This window comes from Ailuropoda melanoleuca, chromosome 15 (genome assembly GCF_002007445.2).
Source record: "Ailuropoda melanoleuca isolate Jingjing chromosome 15, ASM200744v2, whole genome shotgun sequence".
NCBI lineage: Eukaryota > Metazoa > Chordata > Mammalia > Carnivora > Ursidae > Ailuropoda > Ailuropoda melanoleuca.
Genome location: NC_048232.1, coordinates 33458525 through 33473059, shown reverse-complemented (window position 1 = coordinate 33473059; position 14535 = coordinate 33458525). Strand labels below are relative to the sequence as shown.

The following is a 14535-nucleotide window of genomic DNA, read 5'->3' as shown; positions in this document are numbered from 1 at the left end:
TTTTTTTTTTTTTTTTTTTTTTTTTTTTTTTTTTTTTTTTTTTTTTTTTTTTTTTTTTTTTTTTTTTTTTTTTTTCCCCCCCCCCCCCCACCAAGCCAGACTGGCCACCCTCTCCCTCCCCATCCTCTCTGTTTTCCCTGCTTCCCCATCCCCCTCAATGTTTTCCCTTACCGGGCGTCGGATGAAGAACATCGACACAGCCCCCACAATAGGAAGGTCCCCCATGAGTGGCTCAAGAATCACCCGTAAGACACCATGTAGCTAGGGCAAGAGAAGAGCAGAGCATTTCTCCACAAAAGGCCTTCTTTCTGACCCAGACTTCCCCAGCCTTGGTTTTTCCAAACTTCCACTTCCCCATATCCCATGAAATTTAGGGCAAAGGCTCCCTATTACGGGGGGGGGGGCCCTGACATCTGTCCCACCTGCATGCCTTTGACTCCTGCTTTGCAGAAATATTTCTTCACTTCCACATCAATTTGCACATCACCGACATAGCTGCAGTTGATAAGGGAGAGAACGAAGAGGGTTGGCATGAGGCTGACATGGGGGGAGGGGGAGTGAAGCGGTCAGAGTGACCAGGATCCTGTTGAAGGGGAAGCTGGAAGAATGAGCGCTATTACCTGATGTTCAAATCCAGGAGGATCTGTTCTTTGCTCTGACCAGGGTGAACCTTGACGCCTACAATGCGCAATGGCTGCGGAGAGATGAATTCTTAAGAGAGAGAAGAGGGAAAGGGGAAGTATCTCAGCCCTTCTGGGCCACCCACCTCCCCTGCCCTGTCTCCTTCCTCCCATTACTTTCCTTCCTCCACACGCACCTTTTCACCCAGTTCCACCCGTGTAAATGTGAACGTCTGCAGATGGGTGTTAGAGCCTCGAACAGCTGGGGCCACAGTTTCTGCCAGAAGCTTCTCCATGTACTGGCCCAGGAAGGGCCAGACCTGGGCCACAATCTGGAAGGAGAGGGGACCTGTCACAGGAGAGCCTCATTTTCCTCCTAAAGACAAGTTCCTTCAAAATCCTCCCCACAGACAGCACAGGGGCTGGACCTGAAGTGTGGCAGGGTCTGGCTGGAGAAACGAACCCCATTCCCTGCTCAGGAAAAAATAGACAATCAGCGCTCACCTTATTTAGCCACTCAGCCTTTTCAACATCTGGAAAGCTGACCTAGAGGTGAGGAGGGGGAGAGAGGAGTGAGCACAACCTCCACCTGTGGCTTCCTACTAGGAGGCTGAGGGGCATCCCCACAGACGGAAGGGACACGCTGCGATAGAACCCCCTCACCCCAGGGTTCGGTGGGGAGGGGCTGGGCTGTCCTATTCACTCCGCCACACGGTGTGGGGGTGGCGAGGTCTGCCGAGGGGGCCTGCCCGGGTGTGGGCCACACAAAGGTGCTTTGCGGACAGCTGGGGGATGTGAAATGACAGCAGCTGCTGGAGCAGAGGGGGAGGGAGGGGGAGGGCCTGACAAATCAGAGTTTAAGGAGGAAATCCTGGGATTGGAGAAGTCTTGGTCCCTTTTTGCAGCCTTAGTCTTCTACACCAAGAAGGTGAAGAGGGAAGCAGCTCCTAGAGTTAGGGAGGGGCCAGAAGAGCTATTTAGGCCCTAGCCGGGTTTTTTGTTGTTGTTTTTTCTCCTTTTTCTTCTTTCTTTTTATCAGTGTGACTCCTTTTATGGGAAAGAAGGACACCTGTGCTTTGCACTGGGGGAGGAAGAGGGATAGTTGCTTCAGGAAGAAGACTGCTTTCCATGATGAGGAGGAGGAGGAAAAAAGACAGTTGCTGCCTGGGCTGCACGTCCCCTGGGACGATCTCTCCCCCTTTCCCCTCTCCAGGCCCGGGCCTGCGCAGCATGGCCCTATCTGCCTAGTGTCAACTTTGATTCCTCTCTTCTGCCATTCTCCCCCTAGGCTGGCACCTCTGCTGGGAAGGACAGGAGAGCGGAGGCAGGGAGGGGCCGGGTAACGGGCCGAAGAGAAGGCAGGAGGTGAGGGGGTGCAGACCTAGGGTCCAGGTCCCAACCGAGCAAGCGCAGCGCACAGTCCGGAAAAGGGTGGGGCCGACCAGGGGCGGTGGAGTGCGGGCAGCGGGCACTGCAGCAGTCGCACTGCCCTCCCCCCCCCGCACCCCCGCCCTTCGTCCCACAGCCGCCTCTGCTGCGCTGCGGCCCAACTGCCTGGGGCTAGGAGGCGAGGGCCGGGGGGTCGGTCGGGGGCGGCGGCTCTCTTGGGCAGTGCTCCTGGGGCTGGGTCCCGGCGGGTCCCCGGAGATAAGAGCGGGAAGAGGGAGAACCTTATGGCCTTAAATAGGCAAAAAACAACAACAAAAAAAAGTCTCAAGGAAGAGTGGAGAGACGAGGGAACCCTCTGAGCCGCAACGGGGATGTCCGGGAGCAGCAAGGCGTGAGCGGCACCAGAAGCGAGGAGCGCTCAAGCAGCATGGCTAGCAGGGAGAGCCACGGCTGAGACCGACTCTGCAGTTGTTCTTACTGCTTGCCCAGGAGCAGAGGAAGAAGTCCTGATTCTGTGGAAGGATCGGGATCTGGGCGCGCGGAAAGGGGGGGGGAGGGGGAGAGTGGCTATTCGGTCCCAAGAGTGGTGCGTCCCAGCAGGCAGGCGGCTAGCGGGGCGAGAGAGGAGTCTCCCTCCCATGGTCCCAGGGTGGGGAGCTGACTTTAGGGCAGGAGGGAGACGCCCGGGGCTATGCAGCACTGAGGGTGTTCGCTCACCCAGGCAGGTAGCTCTCGATGGCTCATATAAAGTGTTTTCGCCGTGAGCCGCTCCTCGTCGTCCAGGAGCTGCCGCGCTGCTCGAAGGCTCCGTTCTTTCTCCTCGCGGACCCGGCGCCAGCCCAGGTAGAGGGCGAGGCCGAAGAGCACGAAACCCACGCTGAGTCCCACTGCGCCGGCCAGGTACACCGGCAGTAGCACCAGCAGCCGCCGCCCGAACGAAGTCAGCAGCGCCAGGGCCTCACCCGCCGCGCCTGGGCCGGCAGGTTGGTTCCCAGAACTCAGGTCCGGCTTTGTGTGAGCAGCGGGGGGCTGGTCAGGAGGGTCGGAGGGAGCAGAGAGCTGGTCCACGAGGCTGGGACTGGAGCCGTCTCCAGGAGAGCGCTCCATCGTGCCCCCTCTGGGAGGACCCGCCCGACCCAGGGACCAGCTGGAGGTGGCTCAGTCTAGCGCCCAGCTGCCCCCTGCAAACAGTAAACCCCACACTGGGGGAGGGGACCTGAGGCCACGCCCCCTCTATCTGACGGCTCGGGTTGGCCGGCGCTGCACAGACCAAGGTGGGGTCAAAAGATAGAAACCCTGCCCCTCTTCCGCCCGGAGCCGGTAAGGTTAGGGAGAGGCAGGACCTCCGTGATTAGACCGGCGTGCCAATATGGGCGGTCTGGGACGGCGGGAAAAGGAGGGAAGAGGCTAAAGAGGGGCATTTGATTGGTCAGAAAGAGAAGGAGGCGTGGCATACCATTTAAAGAGAGGCGGACCAGGCGCTCCCCCACATGGGATTGGCGAGCCTGAGGTATGACGTCATGCTGAGCGGCACCGCCAGTTACTCTGTTTTACAGGGACTTGAGGTAGCGAAGTGAAGGGGTTGCGGAAGACCAATCCACTCCATTTGGACGGTCTAGCAGGATTTGACTGGGATTCCTAACATGTTCATTTGTCAGTTTTCCCTAGTCTTCACACTCTTAAGTATGTTACTTATCCTTCAGTGTTTCCCTGGCTGTCCTTAGAAAAGGAGAACTCCCCAGGTGGAACGAAAATGTTCGAAGGCCGACCCTGTCTACCAGTCCCGTTCTCTACTTTGTGCAGTGCAACGACAGCCGGTAGAAAACACTGGAACATACGAGAATTACAGAGTTGAGATTATCCAGCCTTCAGGGAAGAGAAAGAGAGAGCGAATGGCTTGAATAGGAAGTGAGGCTTTATTATTATTTTTTAGAAATCTTCAAGACTTAGTTATTCCTATCATAGAGAACAAATTAAATTGTCTCCCAAAAGGTGGGGGTTAGGGGAGACGCCTCAGCTGCAGCGGATGTGATTACATTTTCCAAGAATTTCCTGACCCTGAGGAACTGCTCTCACACTAAAATAAGAAATCGAGAGTAATGAGGCAATTCCGTTTTGTATTTGCCTGAGTTGGAAGGAAAGTTTGGAATAGAGTCAGATGTAGAACTAATGCAATTCCATGTTGTACTGTGTACGTTTAGGAAGGGAGAAGTGCAGGGTATAGTGATGACTACTGTTACTAGTTAACTGCACTCACGAGTGTTGCCCAGGGACTTAGAAACTAAAGTGGAAGCCCAGGAGGGAAGAGTTGGTCATAAAATGATTATCTTTTAATGCAGGATGTGTGGGTGGGGCTTGTTGTGTTATTGTTTGGTGCAGCACGGGAAGTAGGGTTGATTGGTGGGGAGAGCCTGGATCTGCAGCTGATAAATATTATCTGCCTCTGCAGGGCACAGATTTCATCAGACTGTGTTTCACTGTTTAAAACCTATCCCTGCTCAGCCTTACCCCCTCAATCTTAAATGTTCCCACTTCCCCTTCTCTACTTCCCTGAGGCTAACAGTATCTAGAGTGCATCATTCAGTGTGCAGAACTGCACAGGGAACGGCTTTCTAGCTCCTGTGTCCATCCATCTTCCATGTTCTCAGAGTAAGCAGGTAGGAAGGAGCTCATGGAGTTTGGAAGAGGTAAGGGTGACCTGCTCACCAACTGATGAAACAGAACCATAGCAGGAAAATGGATGAGACTCCTTAGAGGGAAACCTCTCTGTAAACTGAAATTTGCCAAGCACTAGGGTAGGAGCAGGTCACTAAGGTTATGGGGTGGAGAGCGCGACCCACGGAGTTTCCTTTCCAAGCTTCTCCACTTTCTCACCCCATCCCGATCATCAGACCCTTCTACTAAAGGCGGTCTCTGGAAGACAAAAGTCCATCCTCACGAAGGTCTCTTCCCGGCTGGGGCCCAGAAGCCACAGGATCAGCAGCTGCAATGCAGGCACCAGAACAAGTAAACAGGGTGGGTCCCTGCCCAGAGACAATTCTGCTGCCCAGGTGCCACCTGGTGGTGATAAGCAGTAAATCAGGAACGGGGGAAAGCCTGGCCATTTGTTAGAGGAAGTACCTAAGGGAGGAGAATACCAAGACTTTCCGGATTTGCAACCTGCATCTACATGTAAACTTCATTGGGGTTACACGTGGTAACCTAGTTCCTGCCCTCTCTTCAAGATGGAAGGGACAACGGGATTTGAGGAAATTTCCTCTATTATTCCTCAAAAGTTACTGCAAAGCAGTTCTATCATTAGAATTTTATGCCAAGTCTGGAGTCAGACTGCCTGAATAAACTCCTGGCTCCATTCCTTACTAGTTGCAGAACCCTGGGCAGCTGACTCTTGTTAAGCCTGCTCTCTCCTCTACAAAACGGGTTCGATAATAGTACCCATTGTGTCAATGAGGTGATGCATGTAAAGTGCAAGCACAGTGCCTTGGCTTGTATTAATAAGTACTTAGCTATTCTTCTAGAACTCCGTTTATCTCCTATGCAGCAAGACATGAACCTTTGGGGAGCCCTTCAAACAACTGAAGATATCTATTGGGTCTCCCCTCAGTCTTGTCCGTTTTTTTTCCCCCTGCTACCCCACTAGTTTATCAATGGGGCTCTTTAAAAATTACATTTAGAACACACAGTTTAGGTGTGGTTCCACTCAGACATGGTAGAACTGCTCTATTTACAATGCATTACTACAGTTCTGTTACCCTTATGGAGCTCCTCAAAAGGCGCCTAGAACATAGCAGGCTCTTAATATTTATGAATTGATCTACTAGGAGGACTGAGACTTTAATTTTTTTTATAATCAACTGGAAGTCCTGTGTTGTTTTCATGTGAATTACTGCTAACCTAGATCTCTGCATCTCTTCCTCAGGCAGGCTCAAGCAATTTTTTAGGGGGAGGGTCAATCCAAATTGATCCAAACTGACCTCTTGGATTCAGTGAATCCACATTACAGCACTTTCAGGATTACTTGGTACTTTCTTGTGTTACTGCTGATAATAGGGCTTTTCATATTTTTATACAAGTTTTTCTTTTCCTTTTTTTTTTTTAAACAGAACATAGCCCTTGGGTATGTCACTAGAGACTAGAAGTTTCTCTAACTAAATGCACTAATCAACATTTACTAGGCACAGATGTTGAGTTTTGATTCCACCAAACTCGACTATTAACTGAGCCGTGATTACTCTCTTATCTTCTTAGCAGGTGAGCAGCAGGACAGCAGCCCTGCCATCAGGGAACTGGCCTGGCACCGCGGGGCTTTGGATCTGTTAGGGGCTGAGCTGGGCTCACCACTGGGAAATGGTGTTCTCCTACTGGACACAATCTCACAAAACACCAACATCACACAAGGCCACTCAGTGACGGTGATGAAGTGAGGCAAAAAACAAGATCACGCTTCACATTTTTGTTTAAACATGAAATATGGTCAGTGTGCAAATCATGAAATAGCAATCATCCCCCTCTCCCAGCTAATGAGTGACTGCTGCTTTGTCACCAATTTCAGCATCACTCTAGTCTGCCCTTTTCCTAGATAAGCTAAAGATACCCAATCACATTAGTGTCTCTGCTTCCCTGACAGGACCCAATCCAGATTCAAGCCCCACTTCCTTGTACCTTCCCCCAAATCACTTAACCAAAGTCCAAGTCCTGAAAGTCCTTTCTAGTACCCCCCTTGCTAGGACACACCATGGGTCCCATGTGCCACGCTTTCTCCACCACTGCAGTGAGCATTGAGCCCAGCTTGTCCGACTACAGGTGTATTCCTGGTGGCCTTCAGCTGCCATATGTTAACAAAGAACATACCATGTCTACAGGTTCCCAGATCTACCTCTTTAGAGATACTTGGCAGAGAAAACAGTCAGGATTTGGCTGGGATGAACTCATGTTGGTATCTATGACCACATTTGTCTCTAAATGTTTATAAACCATCTCTTTTAATAATCCAGAATTGTGCCAGAAAAATCAACATTAAGCTTATCAATGTGTGGTTTCTAAAGTCCACAAACAGTATTTCAGTATTTGCCCACTTTTAGTCTTTAGGCCATTTTTTAAAAAAAAATTTCTTTTTTATAGCCAGCCTTGACTTAGCACACCATCTCCAACCCCAGGTGTAACCTGAGTGATCAACCAGACAAGAAAGCAAGAGGTAGCAGGAGATACGATGGGGGAAGCACAACTCAGGATCACTTTCTCTACCCCAAGTCCACTGTCCCGTCAGACACCTGAGTTGTTTCCCCTACGTCAGCCATGAGCTGAGGAGGAACTGAGGTTTGGCTATGGGGCTCCTGGCCTTACTGACTCTTAAATGGATTTAAAACCTCTGTGGTACTATTTGGAGGCAGAGGGAAGAGATGAACACTGAGGCTCGTGTCCCAAGAAGAACTTTCCTTTTCCCAGCACCTCCCAAGCCTTGAAGGCTTAAGGCATTGTAACTGCGGAAGGGATGGGGTAAGAGGGATATTAACTGCCATCAACAACTCAGAGAGCAACTGCCACCTGCCCTACTGTTTGAATAAGGGAAGGATCTGTCAATACATATCCCATTCTTGTTTCCCAGCACAGCCACCCCTCCTTAGTACCTGCCCCCCTAAATGACCCCAGGAGCCCTGGTTACTAAGGTATCCTGGGAATAGTACATGCAGATAGAAACCAGAAACAGATGGGACTATTTTTAAACCAGACTAGGTGGCTCCAATGCTTTCACCCCACAAAGCCCCATTTGGTCTTGTTCTGGGTCCCTACCCTTCACCTGGCCTCAGCCCAACCTTACCCAAGCTATGTGAGGGTGGGGTCTTCACTCCATTTTGGCATGAGATCTATTTACTGCTCCCATCTTCCACACAGAATATCTAAGCAAGTTTTCACTGCCTCCATTTGTTAAAAATAATTCTTTTTTTATTTCTTTGGAAAGTGGTGGGCCCTGCCCTACGGATCTCCAGGCCAAGCCAAGGTAATGAATGCTCCCCTCGTCTTTGGGCTGGAGTACTATGGTCCCCACCTTCCCATGGGCCCAGGAACAGTTCCTGTATTGTCCCAACTCCACTAGGCCCCCAGTTGTCTGAAGGCTCCTATCAGGCCTTCTTTTCTGACCACCCGCTTCCCAATCTTTCCTGGCTTTCCCTCTAGGCAGGGTATTTTTTTCTTACAAAGCCAGTGCTGGAACCTGTGCTATGCAGAAGAGAGGACAAGACCAGGATGTCCCCATCTTCCCAACAGGGCATATACAGCCCCTTGGTCAGTCCTTCCTCTATGCTGGCTTCAGTCTGCACCTATGCAAGACCCCTCTGTGAGGCTTGAAGGAAGATGGACAAGAGGACCCTCATAAAAGGGAGGTGGGAGAAAAGAGACCAGCCCAACCCCTTCTCAGAAGCAAACTCCTTGTAGTCTCTCGTCCTAGTTCTTGAGTGAGCCCTTCAGACAGGGCCTGGGAGGGCTAGGCGAGTGGGTAAGGGCCCCTCGACCCCAGCCATGGGAGGCTATACCAGGGGAGTGTCCATTAGCCCCATCAGTGTGGCATGGCTGTGATACGCATGCTCTGGGAAGCGATGGGGTAAGTCACCATGGGAGTGGTGGTGTGGCTCATTGTGATTCCTGCCAAGGGCTGGGCCATCGATACAGCCACAGGGGCCACAGGAGCCACAGATACAGCCACAGGAGCCATGGAGACAGGTGGGGGTGCCATTCCCTGGGCAATTGTTTGAGCCAGAGCAGCTGACAATGGTGTGATCTCTGGGTTCAAGTGTGGGGGTGGGGGTGGTGGAGCAGCGGGAGGTGCAGCATTAGTTGGGGGAGCAGCTGGAGCTCCAGTGGGGGCCACCAGTTCTTGCTGGGATACGGGGCGAGGCTGTAGAGCCTGGCTGCTGAGAGTAGTGTGAGTCTGGGCAATGCCATGGTTAAAAGTGGCGACAGTGCCCACGGTGGGGGCCAGAGTCTGCTCCGTCGCTGGTGCAGTCGAGCTCAGGGTCATGACCTTGGCCTGATTGCGGAACTGGGCATTTTGTTCCAGCAGTACCTCATTGGTGGCCAGCAGGTTGCTGACCTGCTTCTTTAGCTCCTCCACCCGCTTCCTGAGCATGGCATTCTCCTCCTCCAGCAGTCTGCACTCCACCCCGCGGGGTGGAGCCAGGCTATATTCATAGGATTCAAAATGGGGGCCATCTGGGGGGCAACATCCACCTCGCCGGCGCTTGGGGCCTGGCTCATGGTCCTCAAAGCCCCTGTCGGGGAGGTCGTAGATATCGTAGAGGTCATGACGTCGTCCCGGGGGGACGGGGCCTGTTGAGCCACCACCACCACTGCCTCCTCCACCCCGAGCATCAAACTCAAAATCCCGTTGCAGGTGGCGGAACTTGCACTTGGCTCCTCTCTGGCAGTCACCCTTGAGAAAGTCGCGGCAGATAGGGACCTCCTCCTTGCCATTGGGCAGGTCAGCGGGTGAAAGGCCCAGGCCGGCTGCCACTTTCTGCCTCAGCCGCGGGGGAAGCTCTCCTGTCTTCTTATAACCATCCTCATCCTCCTTGGAGCCGTGGATGAATCGGCAGTTTGGGCGGCTACATTCCTTGTTCTGGAAGTCATGGCAGAAGATGAACTCATTTTTGCTCACCCCCAAGTTGGATACCTCACTCATGTCTGGATGGCGATAGCGGCAACGCTTGCCTCGCTTGCACACATTCCTCAGGAAGTCTCTACAGATGGCATCTGAGCTGGCCCCGCCACTGCCTGCCCCTGCCCCACTGGCCTCCTCACTGCCACCGCCTCCAGGGCCTCCACTGCTGCTCCCAGTGCCGTTGGCATAGCTGTCCCGGTCAGGCATCCTGGTCCCCCCCAACTCAGGGCTTTCTTCTTTTTCTTGCCACCCTTGGTGACCACTAGGAAAGAGGAGAACTGTGTCAAACAGGAATCTTCCAGAGAGGCCACATTCTTCCCAGCTATAGAGCAGGCAGTCCAGCAAGAGGCAGGCCAGAGGGGCAATGGCTTTGGAGATGGAAAATCTAAGGGATGAGAATTCTGGCTGGACTGGCTGGCTTGTCAGAAGTCCCGCTCAGGCCCTTGCGCACCTGGTCTGGGTCAGAATGATTCACACTAGCCTGGCTAATGGGGGAGGCAGGGAGGGAGGGAGGGAGGGAGGGAGCTGGGGTGAAGCCACCTCATCTCACTAATGATGTTAGGCCAAGGAGGGTACAAGGAGAAAATAGTGTTGGGTTTTATTTCCCCTTCTAGCTGACCTTATTAAAGTCGAGGAAGTGAAATTAAAACTGCTGTCTCAGTGTCTCAGTTGGTTAGGAGGAGACTGGGAAGTGGCCAAGATGGGCTGGTGAGCTTACTAGGGCTCTGGATAATGGGAAACTGCAGACAAAACTTCCCTTAACCCCTCTTCTATAGGATCTCAGGTGAGGGCACTGTGAAATATCAGATCTCTAGACCCCAGGAAATCCTAAGTGAAGAGATTGGTGTCACCAGCTTGAGGGCAGTCCCTAAACCTATCATTTTTTAGTATTCTCTCCCATCTCACTACCGCTCTCAACCCATGTGGTCGGCCCCCTCCACTCCAATTCAAGGTAAGAGTTCTACAGCTGGAATCTCCACTTACAGACCTCCAAAGAACAAAACCATTTGTGGTAAGATCAAGGTGGGAGGAAGGAGTTAATTTCACAGGAACAAGTGACCTTTCCTTCCCCATTCTACACCCCCCTCCTATTCCCCATTAGAAGATCCCACTGACATCAAACCACACCATTCCTCACCCCATAAAAATCCTCTTTATTTATAGACTCTATAAAAGCTTTTTAAGTCTCCTCTTTCCCAAGAGAGCTCTGGAATGTCAGTCTACTGCCCTGGTTCTAGCCCTCCCCTCTCCCCACCCCCAAGAAGCCTGGGAGTCCCTGCCACCACGTGTCTGACCTCATAAGCCTTTCTAAGGCAGTGATTAGGCTCCCCCTGCTGTTCAAATAGGAAAACTTCATATTGTTTCCCTTTGAGTATAAGGAAATCTTCCCTGGTTTCTTTGGTCTTCATCTCCCCCCAAGCACCTTCCCCATTGCCTTGATTTGCCTTCAGAGCTTCCTAAAATGAACCAACCAAATCAGAGCCCGGAATTACAGGAGAACCTGTAAAAGAAGAGGGATCCTCTTCTTCCAAAGGGATGTAGTCCCAGAATAGAAACAATCAAGGAAAAAAGAATGGTAAAGAGGAAGATACAAACTTTTTCTACAAGGGAAATGGCCTGGTGAAAAATAAATACTATCTCTCCAAGCCTGAACCATGTTGCAAATCCCACCAGAGGCAGATAATCAGATATGATACTCCTCCCCACCCAACTCTCCCAGGATAGTTCAATACCTGAGGTAGCTCAGGTGAAGTCCGGGGCTCCTGTGGGTCTCCACCTCCACATCACTGCTGGGTTCTGAACAGGAATAAAAAACAAACAGAGACTTGGGTGGGAGAAGGGGTAAGAACAGAGGACTATAAGATGTTGGTTACAATAAAGAAGTTTGACAAAATGGCAAGAGCTCTGAGCACTTCCAAGATTTCCTTCAAGCTGAGTTTCACCTGTCAAAGGTAGAAGTTGTCAGTAAAGATAGAACTAATCTGGAGAGCCTAGGAGGATGGGTTGGAAAACCAGCCAGGTGAACAAAGGGTGAGGGGTACCGGGGGCCTCAAGATGAAGGAAGATGTGGGGATCAGAGCCCGGCCTAGGGTTGCGGTTAGTTAACTCCGAATGGGAGCCGTGCAAGGGCAGCGACTGACAGTGCAGTGGGAAGGCTGATTAGACTTGGAGGCGGTGATTATGACGCTTCGCAACACCCCAGAGTTTGGGGGTAAACTCCTAGGAGTTTCCACAGCAAGTCTTCTAGCTTGCCAGGTTCTGTGCAGTGCGACCGGCACTCAGCCGTGGACTAGACGAATAGGACACTAAGGGAGCACAAGTGAAGCGGGAAGGGGAGACTCCAGGTGACATCAAGCTGCGGAGATGGGCAGGGCTGTGACGTCACGGAGCTGGCGTTTGCTCGCGAAGCGGGGTCAGTCAGAAAAAGGGCTCGGCCCTGGGGCGTGAGAAAGAAACAGCTCGGTCCTGGGGGGCCTTGTGTAGCCCGGCCGAGCCCAGCTGCTGGGCCGGCCCCGACTCCTCCCCTCCGGGCGCGGCCTCCACCTAAGTCTCCCGCCTCCCTCACCTGCCGCCGCCGCCGTAGTTGCTGCTGCCGCCTGCCGGTCCTCTAGCTTCGACAAAGAGCCGCCTACCCTATCGCCCTTCCGCTTCCTGCGGAAGAAATGACGCTCTAGCCACTAGACCCGGAACTACTCTATGGTGTGCAAAGTACTTGTGCGGCTTGCCGCAGGAAGTTCCCAGCAAGCTTTGCGCGTCACCATAGCAACCCAAGCCAACAATACAGTCGGTGCCTAACAGCGGGAACTTTCAGCAACGCAGGCCCAGACAAGGGTAGGAGCGGAATCGCCGTTTGCCCCTACTTTGGTCGCGAACCACCTTGAAATGCGCCCCCTTCCGTGTAGTACACCCAATACGGGAAGGCCCACCCAGTTATCTAGCTGTTCCGAGGACCTGGGAACCAGATGTTGGCCGGCGCCAGAGTCACACTCCGGCTGTAGCCCACGTAGCGTGCTTGACACTCTACAGCACGGGATATTCAAGAGCGCCTGCTGCACTGATCCAGAACCCCCAGCCAATGGAACCATAAAAACCACGTATCAGACAAAACCATTTTTTTTTCTTCAGCTAAGACAGCAGAAGAGATGATTTATTGTACACGTGTTATATTCAGCCACAAATAAGAACAGAATTAGTCCCAAAAGTCACAGGTGCAGGGCAAAGGACCAAAAGGGACTGTTTTGGTATGAACAAGGTGGGTCTCTCAAAGGTGGTCGCTGAGATCACACGGCGATGGGACGGTCTAGATCCATTTAGTCAAGCTCTAGAAAGTAGGCATGCAGTCCAACAACTGGTACCAGCGTCCCTGGCCGCTGGCTTTCCTTATTTCTGCTCCTGTGGCTCCACGGGTGCACAAGCTAGCGGTTTACTTGGACCTCTGCCTCATCTTTCTTCTTTTACGCTTCAGCCTGAAAAGCAGACACGGGAATACATCTCCTGCCCACACACCCAAGTTCAGTCTTTTCCCTCCCATCTTAAAAATGTGCATCTGCTACCTGGGGTGGCAAAACGAACAAGCACTTCGGTCCTATTATCTTGTGTTCAGTCCCTGACCAGTAAAGCCAATACTTAGAACTGTTTTTCACTTAAAGTTCTTTAGATTTCTAAACCAAATGTTCCTCCCACGTTTTGTCCAAGGCACGCTACATTTCCCTCTTCCTGTTTTGGCCGGTCAAGTCTCAACATACCTGCGCATCCGCTTCTTCCTCCACTGCAAACGATCATAACCAGAGGCAGTGAATAAAACAAGAGATCATTAGCTTTAGTTAACAGGTTTAGGCAGGGATGTGAAGGGCACTATTTAAAACCTGGGAGGTTCCTGACCAAGTGTGAGAGCTCAGTCGCGGTAACCCTATCAATTTGGACTCTCACCCTCACCCGCCGACATAAACCTGAGTCCCGTGTTTTTCTACTCCCGCCCTCTCTACCCACAGTACTTACCTACCTCCTCTGCTTCTTTCCAAATTATCCTTCCTCCCCCACTAGCCCTTGGGCACCCCTGAGAACCCAGAGGCTCGGGAACCATGGCGGACTTCCCTTGCCTGGCTGTCCCCCCACCCATCACCAATCGCTACTGCCTCAGCTTACTCCCAGGGACTGCTTACCTTGGCTCTCATGGCGCAAAGGTTTCTACAGATAAAGAGAAAAAGGCTACAGTTAGTTTGCCGCAACGATGTCAAGTGCAGAGATCAGATGTTAATGGATTGTGCACGAAATCCGAACATAGGAAGCAACTACACTCACCCAAGAAGATGGCGCTAAGGCCGAGAGAGCGCCACCGGCCCACCTCCAGCTATTTAATAGGGAGCTGTGTCGTCACTTCCGCCGTTTCACTCTTCCCTCCAGGGGCGGGGCTGCCCAAGGAGAGTAACAATGGCTTTCAGCCCCTCAGGAGCCAGACTAAGTGACTGAATTATAAGTTCTCTTGGAAACATTTTAAATTTGAGTTACAAGGTTCCCCTTCTCCAATTTTATTATGAGGACATTGTATTATTTCAACGTGAGCACATATTTCCAATGTGGGACCGAGAGGTGCAGACGAGCAAATTATAGCGACTTCCGCCTTCCCTCTCACTGCTTCATGGGAGTTGCAGTTTCCTGGGGACGCCCTCCATTTTATTATGGATAGTTGCGGGCTCAACAAAAATTCCTAATTTGTTTTACTGGTTTATTTTCTAAATTGCTGTAGGGAGATTCTATCTCGGAACTTACGAAGGTCCTAAGATTACAGAACGTGGGAGGATGTAAAGTGGTGAGTCGAGAAAGCCATTATACTACAAAAAGAGACCTTTGTCATTTAGATAAACGCTTTTT

General features: G+C 51.8%; 2 protein-coding genes across 3 annotated transcripts in view; both read right to left on the bottom strand.

Annotated features, from left to right (window-relative positions):
* ESYT1 (extended synaptotagmin 1) overlaps positions 1 to 3320 on the bottom strand; it is a 13324-nt gene extending 10004 nt beyond the window's left edge. The window contains exons 1-6 of the mRNA XM_034643450.1: positions 2727 to 3320; positions 1125 to 1166; positions 818 to 952; positions 621 to 694; positions 423 to 495; positions 172 to 261 (exon numbers count right to left, since the gene is read on the bottom strand). Of these exons, the coding sequence (XP_034499341.1) occupies positions 172 to 261; positions 423 to 495; positions 621 to 694; positions 818 to 952; positions 1125 to 1166; positions 2727 to 3116 (804 nt within the window). The 5' untranslated portion in view covers positions 3117 to 3320. The remainder of the gene's footprint in view (positions 1 to 171; positions 262 to 422; positions 496 to 620; positions 695 to 817; positions 953 to 1124; positions 1167 to 2726) is intronic.
* A 3652-nt stretch (positions 3321 to 6972) lies between these two features.
* Positions 6973 to 14072, bottom strand: ZC3H10 (zinc finger CCCH-type containing 10). Of its 2 annotated transcripts, XR_854603.3 has the most exons (6): positions 13966 to 14072; positions 13827 to 13851; positions 13410 to 13432; positions 12230 to 13130; positions 11397 to 11460; positions 9607 to 9621 (listed from the first exon to the last, which is right to left on the bottom strand). XR_854603.3 is itself a non-coding variant. In XM_011220706.3 (3 exons), exon 3 carries the CDS (start codon positions 9868 to 9870, stop codon positions 8563 to 8565), a length of 1308 nt encoding a protein of 435 aa, XP_011219008.1. In that variant the 5' UTR covers positions 9871 to 9925; positions 11397 to 11460; positions 12230 to 12350; the 3' UTR covers positions 6973 to 8562. The 2 variants fall into 2 exon arrangements, 1 of the variants encoding a protein (XP_011219008.1); XM_011220706.3 differs by lacking the exons at positions 13410 to 13432; positions 13827 to 13851; positions 13966 to 14072 and having other exon boundaries at positions 6973 to 9925; positions 12230 to 12350.
* Between the last annotated feature and the right edge of the window lie 463 nt (positions 14073 to 14535).

What these genes read in the sequence shown, in the direction of transcription:
- ZC3H10 (XM_011220706.3), bottom strand. Translation starts at nt 9,870, where the DNA reads ATGCCTGACCGGGACAGCTATGCCAACGGCACTGGGAGCAGCAGTGGA.